This window comes from Syzygium oleosum, unplaced genomic scaffold (assembly GCF_021117445.2).
Source record: "Syzygium oleosum isolate NSW1041296 unplaced genomic scaffold, Sole_v2.1 Sole_v2.19, whole genome shotgun sequence".
Taxonomy (NCBI): Eukaryota; Viridiplantae; Streptophyta; class Magnoliopsida; order Myrtales; family Myrtaceae; genus Syzygium; species Syzygium oleosum.
The window spans coordinates 3625465-3646903 of NW_026607503.1; the positions used below are offsets into that span (position 1 = coordinate 3625465).

Below are 21439 nucleotides of genomic sequence, written 5' to 3' on the forward strand. Positions count from 1 at the left end.
ACATTCAATTCTCTTTCATAAACAATTGAAGGCTCTAGTGGGAGGACAAAAACAAAAATACTAATTAAAGGTTGTTCACTACTTCTGCTCATGGACTCGGGTCGGACAAAAATTTCTTCTCGGAGCAAGGCATATCCGAAAGCCTCTAGGCTCATAGATACAAACTGTTGTGCAATCAAAAGTTTTATACAGGAAATTGTCATGATTTTAGATGGGCCAAAGAATTTCGAAAGAGGCAAATTTCTTTTATTCCAACGGTGTTTCTTTTGGTGTATCGGCAAATCTCAACCGTTGATATATGCCTTATCTATATAAATCAGCTGTTGAGATTTATTGAAGCATTGAGAGGAGTATTGTACGAGAGAGATAATTCATGTCAATTCAAAAGGACTAGACAAGCTAGCTCAAACCTGCTCTTGATTACTTCAACAACCCAACCATGCTTTTATTGAATTTTAAATTGGGTTGGACCACTTTTCACTCTTCACTTTTCACTCCGTTACCAGATTTCTCTCTTTGACCTATGATCTCCTTCCTATTTATTTTTTAGGAGAGTGAAGAGATTCTAGTCCAAATTCTGAAGTTAATAAGATGTATTCATATATAAAAACAAAGTATGACAGTTTGAAACTTTTTTCTCAAACTAACTGTTCCCCCATTTTCTTTTCTTCTTTTAATTTTCCTTTTCTCTTTCAACAAAAATCTCTCTTTTCTCCTATCTTCCTTTTCTTCAATTTTGGACCTACGCAAGTCCTTAGAAAGCTCAAGGGGAGACAGGAAAAAGGATTCCCCAGTATGTTGGGAGGATGTTTCCTGTAAGTTCTCTGCGTATTCCTACTCTCTCGAGACGAAAAACAACGGGAGGGAACTTAGGAGACATGGGAAGGGACTCTCCGTATTCCCTATTCCTCCATTTTCTTTTCTTCTTTTAATTGTCCTTTTCTCTTTCAACCAAAATCTCTCTTTTCTCCTATCTTTCTTTTCTCCAATTTACTTTCCCCCCAACTTCTTTTTCCCAAATACAAAAGGACAAAGAAAGTGCGGACTCGGGAGATCACATCGAAATCATGCACAATTCAAAACATAATAGAATATCTGCACTAAACTCGATTTGAAATGATATGTCTCTCATTCATATTTAATATTACTTTGAAGTTTTCAGGAAGGATGTTGGAAGTTTCAAAAATATTTGTTTCTCAGGAGTAAAGTATGTTGGTGGTTTGTCGTTGATGATTGATTGTTTGGCAATTGGGAAATATATAGATTCCTTTAAATTTTGAAGCCAATGGGATTAGAGATCAGTTTTCTTTTTGGTCAAAATTAGAGATGACTTTGAAGGCCACATTTGTTTTTCATTTAATTTTGCTGCACCTCTTTACAAATTAATCAAGAAGAAAATATTGCAACGGAAGATTTCATTTGCCTAAACTTGATTATCCTTCAGACTACCTATCCAAATTGGACCAACATGAAGAAGACTGAAAAAAGAGAATCATCACTTGGTAATGATAAATAAACAGCCAAATGTCCATCATTCAAAACATTTAAAGGGGGAAATGAGCACGTCTGAAAACAGGAGGAAAATCATCAATAACAACAATCAACAACCAATCAAAAGACAATTATCGAGCATCAGCCATCAGGAGAAAAACCACAAAATGGAAAAGAAGAATTATTGAGAGGGGAGGCAATGGGAGGGTTCATTTGTAGTTGCCGAGCGCGGAATATACGGTCTGAATTATGGTGAGGGTGAAAAGGAAGAGGGCGGCGATGAGAGACAATATAGACCAAGGATTCCTAAAGTAGGTGTGCTTGAGATTAGCCCTCCACATGTTCCAGGGCTTCTCGCAGTGTTCGGTGATCTTCTTTTGCACAGATTCGTCACCGTTGTCGAGAAAGAGCGTCATGTCCTTGGTCAGCGAGTTGAAAAGGTCGGCGACCTCCTTGTTGCACCCGAGGAAATTCTGGATGATGCCCTGCGTACGGAGCAGCGCGATGTCCCGCTCGGTGTCGATCATGTTGTCCATGAAGAAGATGTAGGCCGTGACCTTGTTCCCGGCCCTAAAACGGAAGCGCTCGAACGTCATGAGGTTGAGGAACATGGGCCCGGTGCAATCGTCCACCATGATAACAGGGAGCCTCAGGACCCCATCGGCAAAGGAGATGTCCTTGACGCTGCGAGTCTCGCTCTTCTTCAATTGGATCCCAGCCTCCTTCAGCTCAGTGGCCGACCGGATTATCTCCTGGCCCTTCTCACGCCTCACGCAGTCCAGGTTGAGCAGGTCCCTATTGGACCTTTTCTCGAGGAGCAGAAGGTTCTCCCTGAGGACGTCCAAGACGTGTAGGCATTTGCCCATTGGCGCGATATACGTGCTGTGGGGGTAAAAATTGAGGATGAGCCAGTTGACGTAATCTTGCCCCTGCATTGTTGGAGTAAATTTAGTGTGTTGAATATTTTGAAAATGTATCTTGAGTTTGAGCCCATAAAGTTATTGGCTTATAATTGAGGGTTGGAAAACACTATAAGTGTTTCAGTGACTTGAGTGTAGTTGTAATTTTCAATATATCGTTGTATCTATAGTGGAATTACGTGTTGCTCTCCCCGCGAAGTTGGTCACACTGATCAAATCACGTAAATCCAATGTTCTATTTATTTTCTTATTCTGCTTATGGTTGTGTACAATCCCATGTTTTTTGCAACAATTAGTATGAGGTCCAAGCTTGGCTGAGTTGAGCAAATCGATGGCGACAGAAGAAGGAAAAATGAAAATTGATAGATTTGATGGGGAGGATTTCGGATTATAGAATATGCAAATTGAGAATTACCTATATCAAAGGAATTTGTACATACCCCTCTTTGAGGAGAAGCCAAAGTGGATGAAGTAAGCTAATTGGGTTCTAAAAGCTAGATAGGTGTTGGGTATCATTCGACTATCGTTGACCTATAAGATCGCGTTTAACATCGTGAAAGAGAAAATGACTACAAGATCGATGAATGCCTTATCGAACAAGTATGAGAAGCTAGAGGCGAAGAAGCAAGCTGATTGGAATTTACTGGATAGATAGGTGTTGGGTGTTATCTGGCTGATGTTGGCTAGTAATTTCGCAATTAACATTGTGAAAGAGAAGACCGCTACGAGATTGATGAATGATTTGTTGAACATGTACAATAAGCCCTCTATGATCAACAAGGTCTACTTGATGCAAGTTTATTTCATTTATAGATGGGCACAGGTGCGTCGGATGCTAAGCATATCAATGAATTCAATTTGGTCATCAGTCAATTGAGTTCGACCGAGATTGACTTTAATGATAAGGTACATACTTTGATTATATTATTCTCATTATTTGATGTTGAAATACTACTATTACTGCTATTAATAATACCTTTTTCTCTAGAAGCTTGATATGTGATAATGTTAGCAATTTGATTCTAAGTGAGGCATCCGTAGAAAAGAATTTAGTAAACCTATGACTGTTGATTTAGTAGGTGAAGGTGGAGGAAGATCTAATACTTTGTTAGCAGGATTAGTGTGAACCCAAACAAACAAAGTTAGTCTAGGATGTGTGGTGTTATCTTTTGAAATTGTTATAAAAGGGGGCATCTCAAAACAGATTGCCTTAAGCTGATAAATGAGAAAGGTAAAAGAATTAGATTGAATCTACTTATGATATTACTGCAATAGCTGAAAGTGTCACGAAAAGTGATTATTATATCTTCTCTACCGCTATGAGTTCGCTATTTGACGGATGGTTATAGATTCTGGATGTTCGTTTCGTGCTATACTAAACAAGCACCGGTTTTACTACTTATTAGTGAACAAATAGTGGTAGTGGTAAAGTGCAGTTGGGGAACAATGTAGAGTACGACGGTGTTATGGGTGTTTTTAGAATTAGAATGCATGATGGTATCGTGAGGACATTGACTTGAGTGAAGTATGTTCCAGAGTTGAAGGAGAACCCCTTTTTCTTGAGTGCCCTAGAATCATCTAAGTGTCGATATTTTCGAAAGGTGGAGTTTTAAAGGCCGTTCCAGATGTCTTGGTGATCGTAAAAGGGATCAAGCACAATGACCAGTATGTGCTTCAATAGGTGACGGTGACCGGTTTTGCCGTGCAGACGTCGAATACATCTACTCGACAGTTTCAATTGTGGCATATATGTGTGGGACACATTAACAAGAGAAGCCAAAAGATGTCGATGAAAGAATATGCTATGTAGTTATGTGGCTAAGGAGCTGAATATATGCAAGTGCTGCAACTTAGACAAACGGTAGATAGTGTAGTTTAGTATGACTATTAGAAAACCACAAAGATTATAGAGTTGACTCATTCAGATATTTGCAAGGCGTCGCGATTATCTTCGAGGAAGAGTGTTAGATTTATGCTGAGAGTGATGGATGACTACTCGAGGAGCACCCGAGTCTTTGTGCAAAGGCATAAGTTTGATGCTATTGTCAGAATCAGGCAATTGAGAGCTTTAATAAAACAGAGATTCGTAAGAAGATCAAACATATTCAAACTAACAGTAGTATAGAGTTTTGTTCGAAGCTATTAAATAAATTTTGCATGAAGAAAAGCATAATGAGACACAGTATTAGTGATAGTGAACCACAACAACTTACAGAGTTGATCAACAGAACATTGCTAGGACCCATAAAATACTCTCTAATGATGATATGGCTAGGAAATTTCTGGCGGATGCACTTAGTACTGAAAGTTACCTGATGAATGGATTCCTATCGACTGCAATTGGAGTTCAGACTCCCGAAAAATGTGGTTAGATGACATTGCTAATTATTTTGTTCTTGAAATATGTGATTGTCCATTCATGTTCGAGTGAGTTATGTTAAGCTCGATGAGAGGGTAAGAAAGTGCATGTTCCTAAGCTTTGTACAAGGTGAGCGGAGTTATCAATTGTGGTTCTCGAGATTAAATTCACCTATTACCAATAAAGAAGCTACATTTGATGAATCTCCAATGATTTTGCATATGAGTGATTGTGGCAGTATTTATAAGGATTTGAACAGTGTTTCAACTCAAGGTGAAGTTGCAACTAGAAACTCCTAAAATATATGGGTGATGGGAAGATCTCTCTAAGATAATATTTATTTATCTTTATTAATTGATAAATGCAAATATTGTCTATTAAAGGTAATGTTTTTATAAAGAATACTTTGTTGGTCTTTGAATAATAGTGAAAGACAACTAAAAGCTAGATGGAACTTGCTAGAGGGTGACCAAGTCTAGGAGAACCAGGCGATCGTGAAGACTTGGAGAGACAATGATAAGGTGAACAGCTTAGTGAAGTCTTGCACTAATATAGAAAGACCAATGGATAGCAGTTCGTAAGTCGATCTCTAGCGGGCAACTTAGATTAGGCTCACTGGATCGTTCATAAAGATAGCTCTCTCTATATCAACTATATCTATGACATTCATTGTGTTATATGAATACAAAGACCCAAACCTCTTTCCAGTTTAATTCTAATTGGTATATAACGGTTAGTCACAAGTTCTTTAATTCACGAAAGAAGAATCGAAGACTAAATCAAATCAATTCATTCCTATATTGCTCACTCAATCATAGGACCGGAAGATTGACAAAATACATATTCAATTTAAAGAAACTTTACATTTCCCAAGAAATTTTATTGTATGGACGATCAGGTTTTCAGTAATTGTATTCATCAAATTCAAATGACTAATTGATCTTCTTGAATATTCTCCGACGGCTAAATTAGAGATTGAAGGTTTATATAAGAGAATCAAATCAAGCTAAAGGGATCGAAGGAAAAGTGAGAAAGCTACAACACTGATAGTCACGTTCTCTTTGATTACCGCAATCGTGCCTCTATTCACTTGTGTTTCACTCTATCATGAGTTCTTTTTGACTATTATCTATGATTAAAAAGTGTATAAGTGTGATAACAGTGCTTGTGTTCTGATTTTGGGATCTATCAGCTGTGGGTAGAAGCAACTCGTGTTATGTTGCAACTACTCACCAGGCTACTAGTGAATTCGAGTCCTGTTGGTAGTTGTTAGTCCGGGAGAGTGAAAAATTAGCTCCACAATCGGTATCAGAGTTTCATTGCTTGCTAAATTGAAGTGCTTTTCTTATTAGCATAAAGATTTGGATTATGGCTAACATTATTGGTGCAAGTTTTGTTGAAGGAGAATCCACCACAAGACCTCCATACTTTGATGGGACTATACAGTTACTGGAAATGTCGGATGAGCGTCTACATTCAATCAACGGATTATACAATGTGGAACATCATTGAGAATGGTCCATATGCTGCTCAAATTGTGACAATAGTTATTTCAACAATATCATCTCGAAGTGAAAGCCAAACAGAATAAACAACACCTCCAATGGCTACAATCACTCCAGAAGAACAGAAGACAAACTCTTAATGCCTAAGCTTTACTTGTTTTCTACTGTGCTTTATCTCCGGCTTAATTAAAGCGTGTTTTTTCATGTAGTACAGCCAAAGAAATCTTGGATAGACTTGAAGTTGTCTTTGAAGGAATTGATAGAGTTAGAAAGACCAAAATGATAATTTTCTGGGAATATAGGAATGTTCAAGATGAAACCAGACGAGACAATCACACAAATGTGTATGAGGTACACTGAAATCACCAATTGTCTTGCCTGACAAGGAAAGGTATATACTAGTGTAATGAATGCGAACAAGTTACTAAAGGTACTCCTAAAGAAATTGAGTCACGTGAAGATATCAATTCGTGAAACGTTGACAATTCAACCACTATCACTGTTATGTATTAACTGCTTACGAAATTATTAGTGAATTTCAGTCTTGTTTTTTTTTTTTTTTTATGACCCAGGAACCCCCCGCACGGGCGACAGCCGGAGGGGTAAACCTGGGGTGACGCTAGCGCAGGACCCACCACCACGGCGCCACACTTAAGAATCCCTAACGACTACGCTGGGGTTTGAACTCCGATCCCTTCGTGGGGGGACAAGAGCGCAAGCCAATGCAGCTGCTGCGGGCGGTGGTGAATTTCAGTCTTGTTGGTGGTTGTTAGTCTGGGAAAGTGGGACGTTAGACTTAACAATTAGTATCAGAGCTCCGATGCTTGTTGAATTGAAGTGTTTTATCTATGAGCATAAAGATTTGGATTATGGCTAACAGCATCGGTCCAGGTGTTGTTGATGGACAATCCACCACAAGACCTCCATACTTTGATGGGACTAATTACAGTTACTGAAAACGCAGGATAAGTATAGATTCAATCAACGGATTATTCAATGTGGAACATCATTGAGAAATGGTCCATACGTTGCTCAAGACAACAGTATTTCCAACAGTATCATCTGGAAGTAACAGCCAAAGAGAGCAAACACCTTCAATAAGTACAATCACTCCAGAAGAATTGACCAGAAGACAAACTCTTAATACTAAAACTTTAATTGTTTAATACTATACTTTATCTCCTTTTGAATTTAAGAGCATATCTTCATGTATTACAGCCAAAGATATCGGGTATAGACTTGAAGTTAATTAATAGAGCCAGAGGGACAAAAATGAGCAATCTTTTGGGAATATAGAATACGTTCAACATGAAACCAGATGAGACAATCACACAGATGTAAATGAGGTACACTGAAATCATCAATAGTCTCGCCAGTCAAGGAAAGGTATATACTAGCGCAGAGAATCCGAACAAGTTGCTAGGGGCACTCCGAAAGGAATGGAATCATGAAGGCATCAATTTGTGAAACGTTGAGAATTCAACCACTATCATTGGATGAGTTGACAGGAACTGTGATGGAATATGAAGCTGAACTTCAAAATGATGAAAACAACCAGAAAGGTTAAGAAATCTTCTGTGTTTAAAGATAACACAATTAATACAGATGACTCAGCATCGTCTGAAGAGGATGATGAAGATGAGGAGATGACTTTATTAACAAGAAAGCACAAGAGCTTCATGAGAAAATTCAGAAACTTCGAAGGCTAAAAGAAAATGAAGGAAACTGAAGAAAGGAAATTTTCCAAGCACAAGGATTAACACAAAGGTAAGGAAGTTCGTTGCTTTGAGTGCAGGAAACAGGCCATATTAAGCCGAATTGCCCTCTACTCAAGTAAAAAACAAATGAAAATTTGTGAAGAAAACGAAAGCATTGAAAGCCAAGACCCGGAGTGATACGGAATGTGAATCAAACGACGAGGAGGATGAAGAGCTAGCAAACTCGCTTGTGAGGAGGTATTTATTTCCAATCTCACTTGCGATGAAATGCAAGGCTTTCTAAAGGAAATGTCTAAAGAGCATCACAAGGCTTCGAAAAAAATTTGAATTAAAGAAAGAACTTTCTAAACTAAAACCACAAGATATTTTGCAAAAGGAAGAACTTGATTGTCTAAAGAAAACACTTACCTATTATAAGGGATGAACGAGATCTTTCCCAAAAGTTAAAAGTCTCTATTAGGGAAGAAGTCCAAAAAATCTGCAAGAAATTTCTCTTGGATTGAAAATTCTTCAAAAGATTATATTTATACAAAGTCCTCATTTCCATAAATCTGGATTAGGATTTGAAAAGGAAAGTGAAACTCGGAATCTCTTTCCAAAAGTTAAAAGAAAGATTGAAGAAAAACCCTTTTGTTTATGTTTATAAAAGTCATTATGAAAGGCAATTTTTTAAACCAAGAGGAAAACGATTTTGTAGTTGCTCAAATTGCATAAATCCTAATTATTTCAAACAACATTATCCAAAAGATTGAAAAAGGAAAACATGATTAAGTGGAAATTTGACGCGTCAGTTAACAGAAAAGGACCCAAACGCATTTGGTTACCCAAAAAAATGATGAAATTGTTTTTCGTTGTAGGGTTCGTAGAAAAAGAATAAATGTTATCTAGACAGTGGTTGCTCGAGGTATATGATAGGGAACCCTACCAAGTTTATAAGCCTTACCTAAGTCAATCGAAAAAATGTCACATTTGGAGGAAGTGGTAAAGGTAAGATTGTTGGCAAAGCGATCACCAAGTTGGGAAATCTTGTCATTGATGACGTTCTCTGGTCAAAGGACTCAAATATAATTAATTAGCATAAGTCAACTATGTGATAGATGATTTAAAACAGCTTTGAAGAAGATAAGTGTGTTGGGATAAATAAAGTTAAAACTCAAACATTACGGGGAGACATCATGGTAATATCTATCTACTAGACGTAGAACCTAATTCTATTTAATGCTTTGTATCTATGAAGGATGAAATTAACATTTGGAATAGAAAGCTTGGTAATATCAGTAGGAAACAAATTTTAAAATAGTCCATTAAAGATTTTTTTTTGGTCGGACATTAAAGATTTAGTACGTGGTTTACCTAAACTTAAGTATGAAAAAACTAATCTATGCTTTTTTGTTTTGGTCTGTTACTAATCTATGCTTTGCATGTTCATTAGGAAAGCAAGTGAGAAGCTCATTTAAATTCGGGAAAATTCCAAAAAGGGGCCCGAAGTGGAGTCATTTTCTCAAATAAGGGTATGAAGTAAACATTATCTCAAATAAGAGCCTGAAATGGCCAAATTATTTCAAATAAGGGCCTGAAGTGGCCAAATTGTCTCAAATAAGGACTTTTGGCCGGCCAATGACTATTCCGTCGCTGGAGAAGGGGTATTTTAGTCAAAAAATTATAAATATATATTTTTGATTTTTTTCACTTTCTTTTTCTTTTCCTTTTTCTTTTTTCTTTTCCCTCTTTTCTTCTTCCCTAGCGGTCACTGCACTTGGCTAGCGACGGCCTCAAGTGAGGGCCGCCCATGCTAGCGTCGGGCGAGGGTCGCCCTCACCGACGTCGGGCGAGGGCCGCTCTTGCTTGGGCTGGCGAGGTCGAGGGTTGGCCTCTCCGAATCTGGCAAAGGCGACCCTCGCTAGGCCAGGTGAAGGCGGCCCTCGTCCAACGCCGGCGAGGTCAACCCTCGCCTGCCCAGGCCAGGATGACCTCCGCCGGTGGAGGGAAGAGAGGGAAAAAAAAAGGAAAAGAAAAAGAAAAAAACAAAAAAAGCAAAAAAGAAAGAAAAAAATTCAAGAAAGTAAAAAGACGAAAACACCCTTTAGCCGGTGAAGTCGGGTCCTTATTTGAAACTGATATGACCACCTCAGGCCCTTATTTGAGACAAGATTTACTTGAGGCTCTCATTTGAGACAAGATTCACTTGAGGTCCTTATTTGAGACAAGATTCACTTGAGGCCCTTATTTGAGAAAATGATGGTACTTCAGGTTCTTATTTGAGACAAGGTTCACTTTAGGCCCTTATTTGAGAAAATGACTCCATTTCGAGGCCTTTTTTGAAATTTTCCCTTTAAATTCATAAACTCTGTATCTACAAACCCAATTCTGTAACTACAACAACTGGACTTATTTAGACCAACTCGAAACTTGAGTCTCGATGGTAAGAGATGTTGATAGTAGATGATTATTCTAGATTAACTCGGATTCGCTTTCTAATTCAGAAGCATGAAGCATTTCGCTCTCTCATAAAATTTGCCAAAAAAGTTCAAATTGAAAAATGTTTTAGCATTTCATCTATCATGGGAGAGAATTTGAAAATAAAAAATTTTCATATTTTTGTGACAAAAATTGTTTAGAACATAATTTTTCATCTCCTTGCACACCACAACAAAATAGAGTTGTAGAGGGAAAGAATAGATCTGTACAGGACCATGTTGATAGAGCGTGGTGTTCCTTTATATTTTTGGGCTGAAACAGTATCTATTGCTTATTACATTATATAACAAGTTTTTCTAAATCCATTTTTGGAGAAAACCACCCATGAGTTATTTAAAAATAGAAAACCAAACAATTCATACTTTCATGTTTTTTGTGCAAGTATTACATTCTAAAGAATGCAAATGATAGTATTGGTAAGTTTGATCAAAAGGTGGACAAAAGTATATTTCTTGGTCTTTTACTAATAGTAAAGCATACAAAGTGTTTAACAAGAACACGCAAGTAGTAGAGGAGAAAATTAATGTCAGGCTTCAAGAAAATGTGAGTTACAAAAGGTTACTGAAGATAAGGAAACTGTTCAGCAGGTAGAAACACTATCAACCAAGATCTGCCTAGGGAAGAACAACAATCCAATCTAATGCATCTATAAAAAGAACTAGAAGAACAAATTAAGCCATCCTAGTCCCTGGCGATAGAGGCAAAGGAGATTGTAGGGAAAACCTCTCTGTAATATTATGCAGTTGACAAAACCTTTTATTTCTCTTATTTATTGCTAAATGCATATGTTGTCTATTTTATAAGATGTTGTCTATTTCAGGTAGACAAAGAACGCTTCGTCGGTATCTAAAGCTTACAGTGAAAGACGACTAAAAGCTAGGTGGACTTGAATAGAGAGGGTCAACAAGTCTAGGAGAATGAGATTCTTGAAGACTTGGAGAGACCATGATTAGGTAAACAGCTGAGTAAAGTCTTGATCATTCATATACTCAGGAAGATCAATGGATTGCAATTCGTAAGTCAATCTCTAGAGGGCAGCTTTATCAGACTCATTGGATCGTTGATAAAGGCAGCTCTCTACATCAACTATATATGTATGACACTTATCGTGTTATCTAGATACGAAGACCTAGAACTCTTTCCGATTTAATTCTAAATTGGTATCCAAAGGCTCGTCACTAGCTCTGGAATTCACGAAAGAAGAATCGGAGACTGAATAAAATCAATTCTTTCCTATTTTCCTCACTCAATCAGAGGAATGGATGATTGACAAAATTGCTGACTCTATTTATCGAAACTATACATTTGCTAAGAAAATTTCAGTGTATAGTGGCTAGAGGTGATGGCTGAGTTGGTGTCTTGATAAAATTCACGATTATGGCAAAGTTCAAGTGCAGCTTGGACTTGAAATATCTTTGTAGCATTTGAGCCCATAAGGGGCTATGAGAGATTAGCAGTGATCAGGCTCACGTGAAGCGATTGTGACTTAACTCAAACGTCAAGTCAAGGTGAAGATTGTTGAACATATATCTTGAGTTTGAGCCCGTAAAGGAAACTTGATCCAAGAAGATTTCCTAATTTGAGTAAGTTTCCTAAAAGAGATTTTCTATTTTGGATCCAAACATTATATAGTTCTTAAATGGGTGTTGATTTTTTCCTATCAAAGAGCAGATGAGCTTTTGGCCATAACAGTTAATAGTGCGATGTGCTCGTGGATTACATCCTAAAGAAATTGCAAGTATTTTGAAGCCAATAAACCTTGTGGTGGGATTTGTGAATTCATTTGTAAAGTTGCGACATTGTTTCACAAGGAATTGTGAGGGTTAAATATTATGTGAGTTATCAGGTATACTTGGGATTGGGAAACATTAATAATATTTGAATGACTCAAGTGTTGTTATAATTTCTATTATATCGCTTGATTTATAGTGGAATCATATGCTATTCTCTCCGTAGAGTAAATTACATCGACGGAACCACGTAAATCCAATGTTCCATTTATTTTCTTGTTTTGTTTATTGTTGTGTTCGATTGCTTGTTTTTTGCAACATAATACAGCATTGTTGGCACATAGATAGTACTTGAATGATTTTTTTTGGGGGGGGGGGGAGGGGAGCAATAGTGGTGATAGAATTAATAGTGAAATTGTGGTTGATCTCGAACTGTGCATGCAACACGTTTGGAGCATTAGATTCAATGGATTCCATATGGGTTCCATCTAGATCACCAAGATATTCAGTGAGGTGAACATAGCATGGTGGTTTGCGTGCGTGCAATAAATTCTCTTATGACACAACGAAAGCTAAGGAACTAACCTCTTCGCCATCACTCTCGACGGCGACCAGCCGTTCCAGCACTAGCATCGGCAGCTGATTCTCCAGCATCAACATGTCCCGCTTTATGTATGGCAGTACGTAGAAATGCCCCTGTTCACTAAAGATGGGGTCGTTCAGTGGGTAGTCTTGCGGCGGGAGCATCCAGCTCCTTAGGATCTCAAGCATGAAGCAGCCGTCAGTGATCATCAACTGCAGGAACGGGCCCGCCGCACCCTCGCTGCCACTCTCCTCCCACTTCGGGTCAAGCTTGTGGTAGCTGTCCTTGAGGTCCTGCTCCACCTCTCTCAGAGACTCGAGGAAGGGCTCGACTTGCTTCCTAGACCGCCAAAGAAAGTGGACGAGCGCGCGGTGCTTGTGCTCTTCCATGGGGAGGAGGTCGTCCTTGCCGTGGTGGTAAGGACCAAAGGAGACAGCCTGCGGCCAGTAGGCCTTGCGGTTGAGGTCGGTGATGCAGGCGGGGACCCTGTAGATGGACCGCTTCTCCCAGTACCGTCCCTCGTCGGATTTGGTGGGCATGCGCCTGACGCTCTCATTGACTTGGACGATCCAATCGGTCTCGTTCAGGTCCGGTGGTGGCTGTGAAGGAATCATAGTTCTGCAAGTTTCACAGGTTCCCCAAATTTCTGTTGTGGAGTGTCTTGTGTTCTTTTTTTCAAGCTTAAAGGAGTCAGAGAAGAGGCGAATCTATATCTATAGGAGAAGGGCATAAAGTATGTGTCACTTTTTGTGCCTAGGGTAAAGAGAAAAACTTGTTTGGGCATGTCTCACGAAAACCGAAGGAATCGAATTGCGTGCCCACGATTCACGTGATCTCCCGACGATGGATGAGCCTTTGAGTTCAACGAATCTTTCGAGTGTCTGCCTAAAATTAAAAAGCTCGTATGAATTGAGTACATATAATGTCCGTATGGATATGGAGTTAGCACATACGGGGTGACACTAGATTTAAAATAGTAATTTTTTTTTATTTCACTTGATGGTAATTTTTACCTCGTATGTTTGGAATATTCCAAATTTCTTACTTGAGGACGTTTTTTAGTGTGGGCTTTTCGTTTCCTCTCTTTCTTTATTTTTTTATTTCAATCACATAAGCATAATCGGCCACGAGCTTTTATGAGCTCCAATCGGAAAGATCTTGGATCCATTATAATTGCTATAAATAGTAAACTTTAAACACAAATATCTCATGAAAAATGACTAATTCCCTAAACCAATCACATTAATACATTATTTCGGGAATCAATTTTTCATGTCAGTTTTAGTATCCCTTACATGACTCTTTTTTTTTTGGTCGAACCCTAACATGACTATGACTTCATACTCATTTTTAAAATGCCCCAACTGTTACATTCCTTAACATTTTATACCAGGCATTATTATTCACTCTTTGAGATACATTACATGACATCCATCTTAAGCCTCAAGTTCTAATTACGAATATTGATGACCCATTTTGGGTCCTTGTTGCCCGTACACCACATTCAATTCTCTTTCATAAACGGTTGAAGGCTCCGCGGAAGGACAAAAACAATTGAAGGCTCTTGATTAAAGGCCGTCCATTGCTTCTGCTGTTGTACTCAGGTCCGGACAATAATTTAGGCCTGTCGAAGCAAAATGCGGATGGACGGTCAAAAGTTTTTGGATTAATAGAACGGAAAATTCAAAATTGACATATTTGTGATAATTTTATTTTAAATTAATTTTTTAATCATAAAAAATCTCGAATTGGTATATTTGTGATAAATTTATCCTCCGTTAATTTCCATTAAATTAAATTAATACCAGAAAAAATCATAAACCGGTACGTCTGTGACAAACGGAGGGTAAAATATAAAATTGATACATTCGTTAATTACCGCGTGTCATTTAACAAAACAATTTGATAGTAAAATTTAACGGAAATAAACTGAGGGTAAATTTGTCACAGGTGTACCAGTTTGAGGGTTTTTGGTGGTTAAAAAATTATTTTGGGGTAATCACAGACGTACCGGTTTGGGGTTTTTCGTAATATTAGCCCAAATTTTTTATATGGAAAATTTCACGATTTTAAGCGGCCCAAAAAAAAGGGCCTAATACTCTAAAAAATCTTCAATTTTAGCTTTTGTGCCAATTTTACTTTTTGTCTTGTAAAAAAACCTCTAACTTTATGTTATGTGCCACTTCTATCATAATTTTTTTTTCTTCCATAAAAAATCCTCAATATTATGTCATGTCCCAATTATACCCTAAACTTTTTTTGTCCTATGAAAAATCACAAACTTTAGGTCTTGTCCCAATCTTGCCGTTCAATCCCAATTTCATCAATGTTTCTTTTGGTATCTCGACAAATCTCAATCGTTAATATAGGCATCATATGTATTGATAAACCATTGAGATTTATTGAAACACTAGGAGATTCAATATCATTTGGAAAGGACAGGACATTCCTGTCCAAACCAGCTTCTCAAAGCAACTTTTCCTCGGTTTTCTTTTCTTTTTTTAATTTTACATTTGTACTTCAACAAATATCTATCTCTTTTTTTCGGGATAAAAACAGTAAGAGTGTCATAACTTTCGTACGACACTCACTTGAGCGCCATAACTTATTTTTCATTCACTTAAGTACCACAAATTTGAAAACTCGATCACTTAATCGCCATCGGCAATTTGCATCGCCAGAAAATCCGACTAGTCATCTTACGTGGCACCGCGGGCGCCGATATAGATAATTTTTGCAAGTTTTCGCTCACTTAAGTGCCACAAATTTGAAAAATCAATCGCTTAAATGCCATCGACAATTTGCCTTGCCTAAAAATCCATCGCTGGCCTCGCCCAGATCTAGCGAGGGCCTTCGTGCCCTCGCCCGCGATGGCCCTAGGTGAGGCCATCGCGGCCTTTTCGGTCATGGACAAGGGCGCGATGGCCTAGACGAGGCCATTGCGGCCTCGCTACGAAAGCCCTCACCAGCCACCGGTGATGACCTCGCCCAGGGCCTTTGAGGCCCCACTGGCCGAGGGCGAGGCCTTTACAGTCGACACACAGAAAAAAACAAAGAAAAAAAAAGGGAAATACAAAATGCAAAATAAAAAAAAATCCACATAGAATGATTTGCCTAAAATGACACTCAAATGATTGATTTTACTTCGATATAGTACTTAAGTGAGCGAAAAAAAAAAAGTTATGGTACTTAAGTTGTTCTTATCCCCTTTTCATTCCTATCTTCCTTTTCTCCACTTTGCTTCTTTAGGTTCATTTCTATCTTCCTTTTCTCCACTTTGCTTCTTTAGGTTCTTTCGCGTAATTTTTTTTGTCCAAAAAAAAAAGGGCAAAGAAAGCCCAGACTCGGAAGATCACATCGAAATTATGCACAATTCAACATATAATAGAATATCCGCACTGAACTCAACTAAAAATGATATGTCTCTTGTTCATATTTTACATTACAATGGCCTCTATTTATTATACCGACGAAATAGAGCCTTATGAAACACTTGCACCGACACGAGAAAAACAGACATTTGAAGTGTCCTTCTTTGATCGAACCAAAATTTTTACATATCAAAGATTACAAATTCCTTTAATTCTTCCGAATGATATCACTTTTTAGGCAATAAAAAAGAAAAGTTAGGGAAATTTTTTGTGTACGAAAGCTCTGTTTGTTTCGCGAAAAACATTTTTCGAGAAAATATTTTCCTCATTTTCCGGCATTTGGTTCGCTTAGGAAAATGAGTCCACAGAAAACTTACGGTTAAATTCAGAAAAATGATTTCCGCTTTCGAAAAGTTCCAAAATATTTTCCAAAATATGAATAAGTATTAGCATTTAGACCCAAAACTCCACGCTTGGGCACGAAAACCTTAACGTTGGTTCTCATGACCCGGCGTTTAGGACCAAGTCTCTGACGGCCTAGCTAAGGTCCATTGATGCCGAGCCTAGGCTTCCAACGCACAGGTGCCCGTGCTCGATTGATTGAGGTTGGGCCTAAAGCCCTGGTGCCCGTGCTCGATTCCCCGACACCAGAGCCCAGGCCCATAAAGGCCATGCTTGGGTCTACAAAGGTAGTGCACGGGTCCTTGATTAATGAAATGTCGGTTCTTATAAAAATATTTAAAATGAAATTCGTATTTTTAAATTTTTTTCTTTTTTCTCATTTTCTTTCCTTTTTTTATTTTTTTTCTTTTTAGTTTTTCTTCTCCCTCATATAGTAGTCGGAAACGGCAGCAGTTGGCCATAGGTGAGGCTCAAGCTTCGCTGATTAGGCAAGACTCGTCCTTCGCATGTGGTAAGTTGCTAGCCGTCACCGTGGCCGACCACCGGCCAAGAAAGAAGGAAAAATAAAAAGAAAGAAAAGGAAAGAAAGAAAAAAATTAAAAAAATTAAAAATTTGAATTTTTTGGTAATTTTTAGATTTTCCCTACCAAATGGTGGAAATTTTTTTTTAATTCATTTTCGAATTTCAGCTAAACACCGAAAAATATTTTCATTTTCTTGGAAAATGAGTTACTGGAAAATATTTTCCAGAAATGTCACATTTTCTATGAAATAAACAGAGCCGAAGTCTTTAATTCCTCAACATGCTTGTTCATTTTTCCAACCACTGAAAATTCACTTGTAGGACCTCGACGCCCACGCCCGGGACCATCAAGGCCATACCCGAATCCCTGGTGCCCTTTACCGATGCTATGGCACCCAAACTCGAGTCCATAAAGGTCGTGATCGATCCCTGACGCTCAAGCTATAGTCCCAACCCTTAGGCTTGGATCCACAAAGATTGTACATGGGTCCTCGGCTCAGGTTCTTGATTAATGGAATTATTCTTATAAAAGTATTTTTTTAAAAAAAATCAAAATTTTAATTGTTTTTATTATTTTTTAAATCAAAATTTTTTTCTTTATTCTTTTTTTGTTTCTTTTTCTTTTCTTTTCTTTTTTCTTTTTTTCTTGTCTCTTTTCTTTCTTTTCCTTCCTCCTTCTTCCTTTGTCGGCCATGTGCCCCGACGATGGCCAACAGCTCAACGACTAGCCCGGACGCAAGCCGGTGAGCTCAAGACTTGACCGATCCTAGTGAGCCCAAGCTCTGCTGAGGCCAGAGAGCTCGGGCTCAGTCGAGGCCGGTGAGCTCAAGCTCGCCTATGGCTGTCACTAGCCAGTCATGGCAGAGGAAGGAGGAAAAAGAAAAGGAAAGAACAAAGAAAAAGAGAATTTTGATTTTTAAAAATAAGATAATAAACAAATTAAAAAAAAAGAGAAATATAAAAAATTTAAAATTCGAATTTTTTTAAAAATAAAATAGAAAAATCATTAAAAATTCAAAAAAAAAATTCTGAGATAAAGTCACGAGATTGAAATCATTTTCTAATGAAATCCAAACATCATAAAATAATTTTGATCATGTATCACCAAACAAAGAAAAACAAAACGTATTCCTAGAAAATGCTTTCCTGGAAATCATTTTCCTTTGTCATTGAGTTTTCTGCGAAACAAACGCATTCTTTCAATTCATTTAGGAGCCTCCATTATTCTATTATGGGCTAATTAGGAGCCCGAGTAAGACGCGGAATCTCATCTTATTCTTGTGAACCAAAGATTCTAAGATTAGGGATTTGATTATACTATATTAATCTAACAGCCTTCCGATACCTTTTCTCTTTTACGAAACGTTTGCATGCAATCTTCATCAATCTTATTGTCTAAATCCTCTAACATGTGAAATGTGATAATGTGGTGATACGTAAGCAATTAAAGTAAACAATCAATCAATAATGAGCAAAAAGCTAATAAACTAAATATATAAATAACACGAAAAATAAATAACCCAAGCCGTATCTGGCAAAAATTAACGGAGCCCATCACGCCCTCTGAATTCCTGCAAACACATGCAACCGCGGCCTCCAAGGTTTCTCCATCGAAGGACCCATCAATACTTACCCATCAATATTAGTTTTTAAAAAAATATGTGCGAAGCTAGGATGCATAAATTATCTAAAATTCCTAAGTGCTAAATGACATGGGTAATTTAATAAATACTCAACTCTATATAATATAATAATTTAATCCTATGATGCAACCTACATACAATATTAATCTACTTCTTTAGAAAGGACCAAATCACTTATAGTTCTAATAATTAATTCTAGATGAAAAAGTTAATTCTAATTGCGAAAATTAATATGGTGCTGAAAAATTAATCTAATGAAATGCAAACTCATTAATTAATTGAATACCTAAAGTCAAATTAACTAATTAATTACCAAAATTAACTAATTAAAACCAAATCAGTTAGAAACCCGAAAAGCTGAAAGCTAATCCTAATTAAATTCAAATTAGAAAATTACCGATAATTAAGTAAATATCCAAAATTAAATAAATTCTTAACTAATCTCCGAAATTAACTGAAAACGGACCTAAACAATTAGTCACCTAAATTAATTAAGTATGGAATTAATTAAATACAGAAAAATTAACTGACTAATTATCTGACTTACTCGATTAAACTAAGTGAATTAATTTTTTTTGTCAAAAACTAAGTGAATTAATTAACTAATCAAAGACTGAATAACTTAAGATGCACTCTATAGCAAATTATTTCCTAATCTCTCTAAGACTTCCTTATTTTCGATCTTTCTTATATTTACCATTTTTATAAAAACCCAAATTAAATCCTAAAATCTACTAAAGCCGAAAATTATTTCATGGCCGAAATTAATGCATAGTATAATGAAGATTAAAGTGACACTAAATGAATCTATCTTGATAAACAGCAATAAGTTAAGACTCCCACATACAACTAGGTTTCCTGACGTATCTAAATTTCCTAGTACATCTAGGTTTTAATTTTTTTTATTCTCCATTTTTCCCATTTTAAAAAAATTAAAAAAAATTCCTTCTAAATCAGGCTGAAAGTTTTAATTAATTTAATGACGATAATTATTAATGCTGAAACTAATTAATTAAATTCTAAAAGTAAATTAAATACCGAAATTTATAAGTCGATTTACTAAGTCTTAATAACCGAAAGTTATGTATTAAAACCCCGAACAAATAGACTCTAGATTGTCTAGTCAATTAAAACGTGACTTAAATTTCCTTAAATCATGCATCTTTTAAAGAAAATTGATGAAGACCGAAAACTACATAAAAATCCTAAAAACTGCCGAAAATTAAAAATAATAAATCAACAGCCAGTCAAATTCCTAGTCTAGAGTGAAGATTCAACCAACATACTAAACAAATTCAAGATTACAAATTTTTCTAATTAATCTATATGCAACATGTGAACGAAATAAGGTAAAGATCACTTTTTTTTTTTTTGGTCGGTAGGTAAAGATCACTTAAAGACCCGTTCTTTATGCAAGAGTGCTTCTAATCTAGCATGAGCATGGTATAAGCATGCAGGAAAAATGGAGTCATGAAAACAAAGGGGGAATCTTGAAAGTAAAGATCAACTCTTTTTATCCAACCACGGCGATCAAAGATTGATCCTAATCCTACTCGGATTAGAGATTATACCTAGATTGAGTTACCACCAAGGACCGCCTTGGGACGACGTCGAGGATGGAAAGCCGCTGTTGGGTTTTTCCTAACTTAAACTATACATTAGTGTGAGCTTTTCGTTTCTTTTTTTTTAGTTTCAATCACACAAGCGTAATCGTCCATGAGCATTTATGAGCTCCAGTCAGAAAGAACTTGGATCCATTATAATTGCTATAAATAGTAAACATTAAACATAAATATCTCATGAAAAACGACTAATTCCATAAACCATTCACATTAATACATCATTTCGGGAATCAATTTTTCATATCAGTTTTAGTATCCCTAACATGACTCTTTTTTTTTTTTTGCCGAACCCTAACATGACTTTGACTTCATACTCATTTTTAAAATGCTCCAACTGTTACATTCCTTAACTTTTTATACCAGGCATTATTATTCACTCTTTGAGATATATTACATGACATCCATCTTAAGCCTCAAGTTCTAATTGCGAATATTGATGACCCATTTCGGGTCCTTGTTGCCCGTACACCACATTCAGTTCTCTTTCAAAAACGATTGAAGGCTCTGCGGAAGGACAAAAATAATTGAAGGCTCTGCGGAAGGACAAAAACAGAAGCACTTGATTAAAGGCCGTCCATTGCTTCTGCTGTTGTACTCGAGTCCGGACAATAATTTCTCCTCATAGCAGGGCATGCCCGAAAGCTTTTAGGCCTGTCGAAGCAAAATGCGGATGGATGGTCGAAATGGAAGTCAAAAAGCTAAAGGTGTTTGGTGACTCTATTCTAATAATTCTCCAAACCAATGGAAAGGGGAGAACTAGAGATGCCAACCAGTGCTTTATCACGAGTACCTGGAAGAACTCGTAGAAGAGTTTTGATGAGATATTTTTTGAGTACTTATCAAGACTCACAATCAGTTTGCTAATGTGCTTGCAACATTGTCATCCACACTACAAGTTATAGCTGGATTAAACATTGAGCCACTGAAGATTGAAGTTCTTGCAAAATCGGCCTACTTCATGACGGAAAGACATGATATTAAGATATCATAAATTACATCAAAAAGCAAGAATTCCTCAAGGAAGTGATTTGGCTGATCGAAAATATATCATGAAGCATAACTTCCTTAGTTGATGACATACAACATAAATTATT

At 37.1% G+C, this 21439-nt stretch overlaps 1 protein-coding gene across 1 annotated transcript; it reads right to left on the reverse strand.

Annotated features, from left to right (window-relative positions):
* Window positions 1-1506: 1506 nt before the first annotated feature.
* LOC115662274 (UPF0481 protein At3g47200-like) lies at window positions 1507-13465 on the reverse strand. The gene is made up of 2 exons (XM_056320099.1): window positions 12787-13465; window positions 1507-2420 (listed from the first exon to the last, which is right to left on the reverse strand). Exons 1-2 carry the CDS (start codon window positions 13396-13398, stop codon window positions 1701-1703), a joined length of 1332 nt encoding a protein of 443 aa, XP_056176074.1. The 5' UTR covers window positions 13399-13465; the 3' UTR covers window positions 1507-1700.
* Window positions 13466-21439: the final 7974 nt, after the last annotated feature.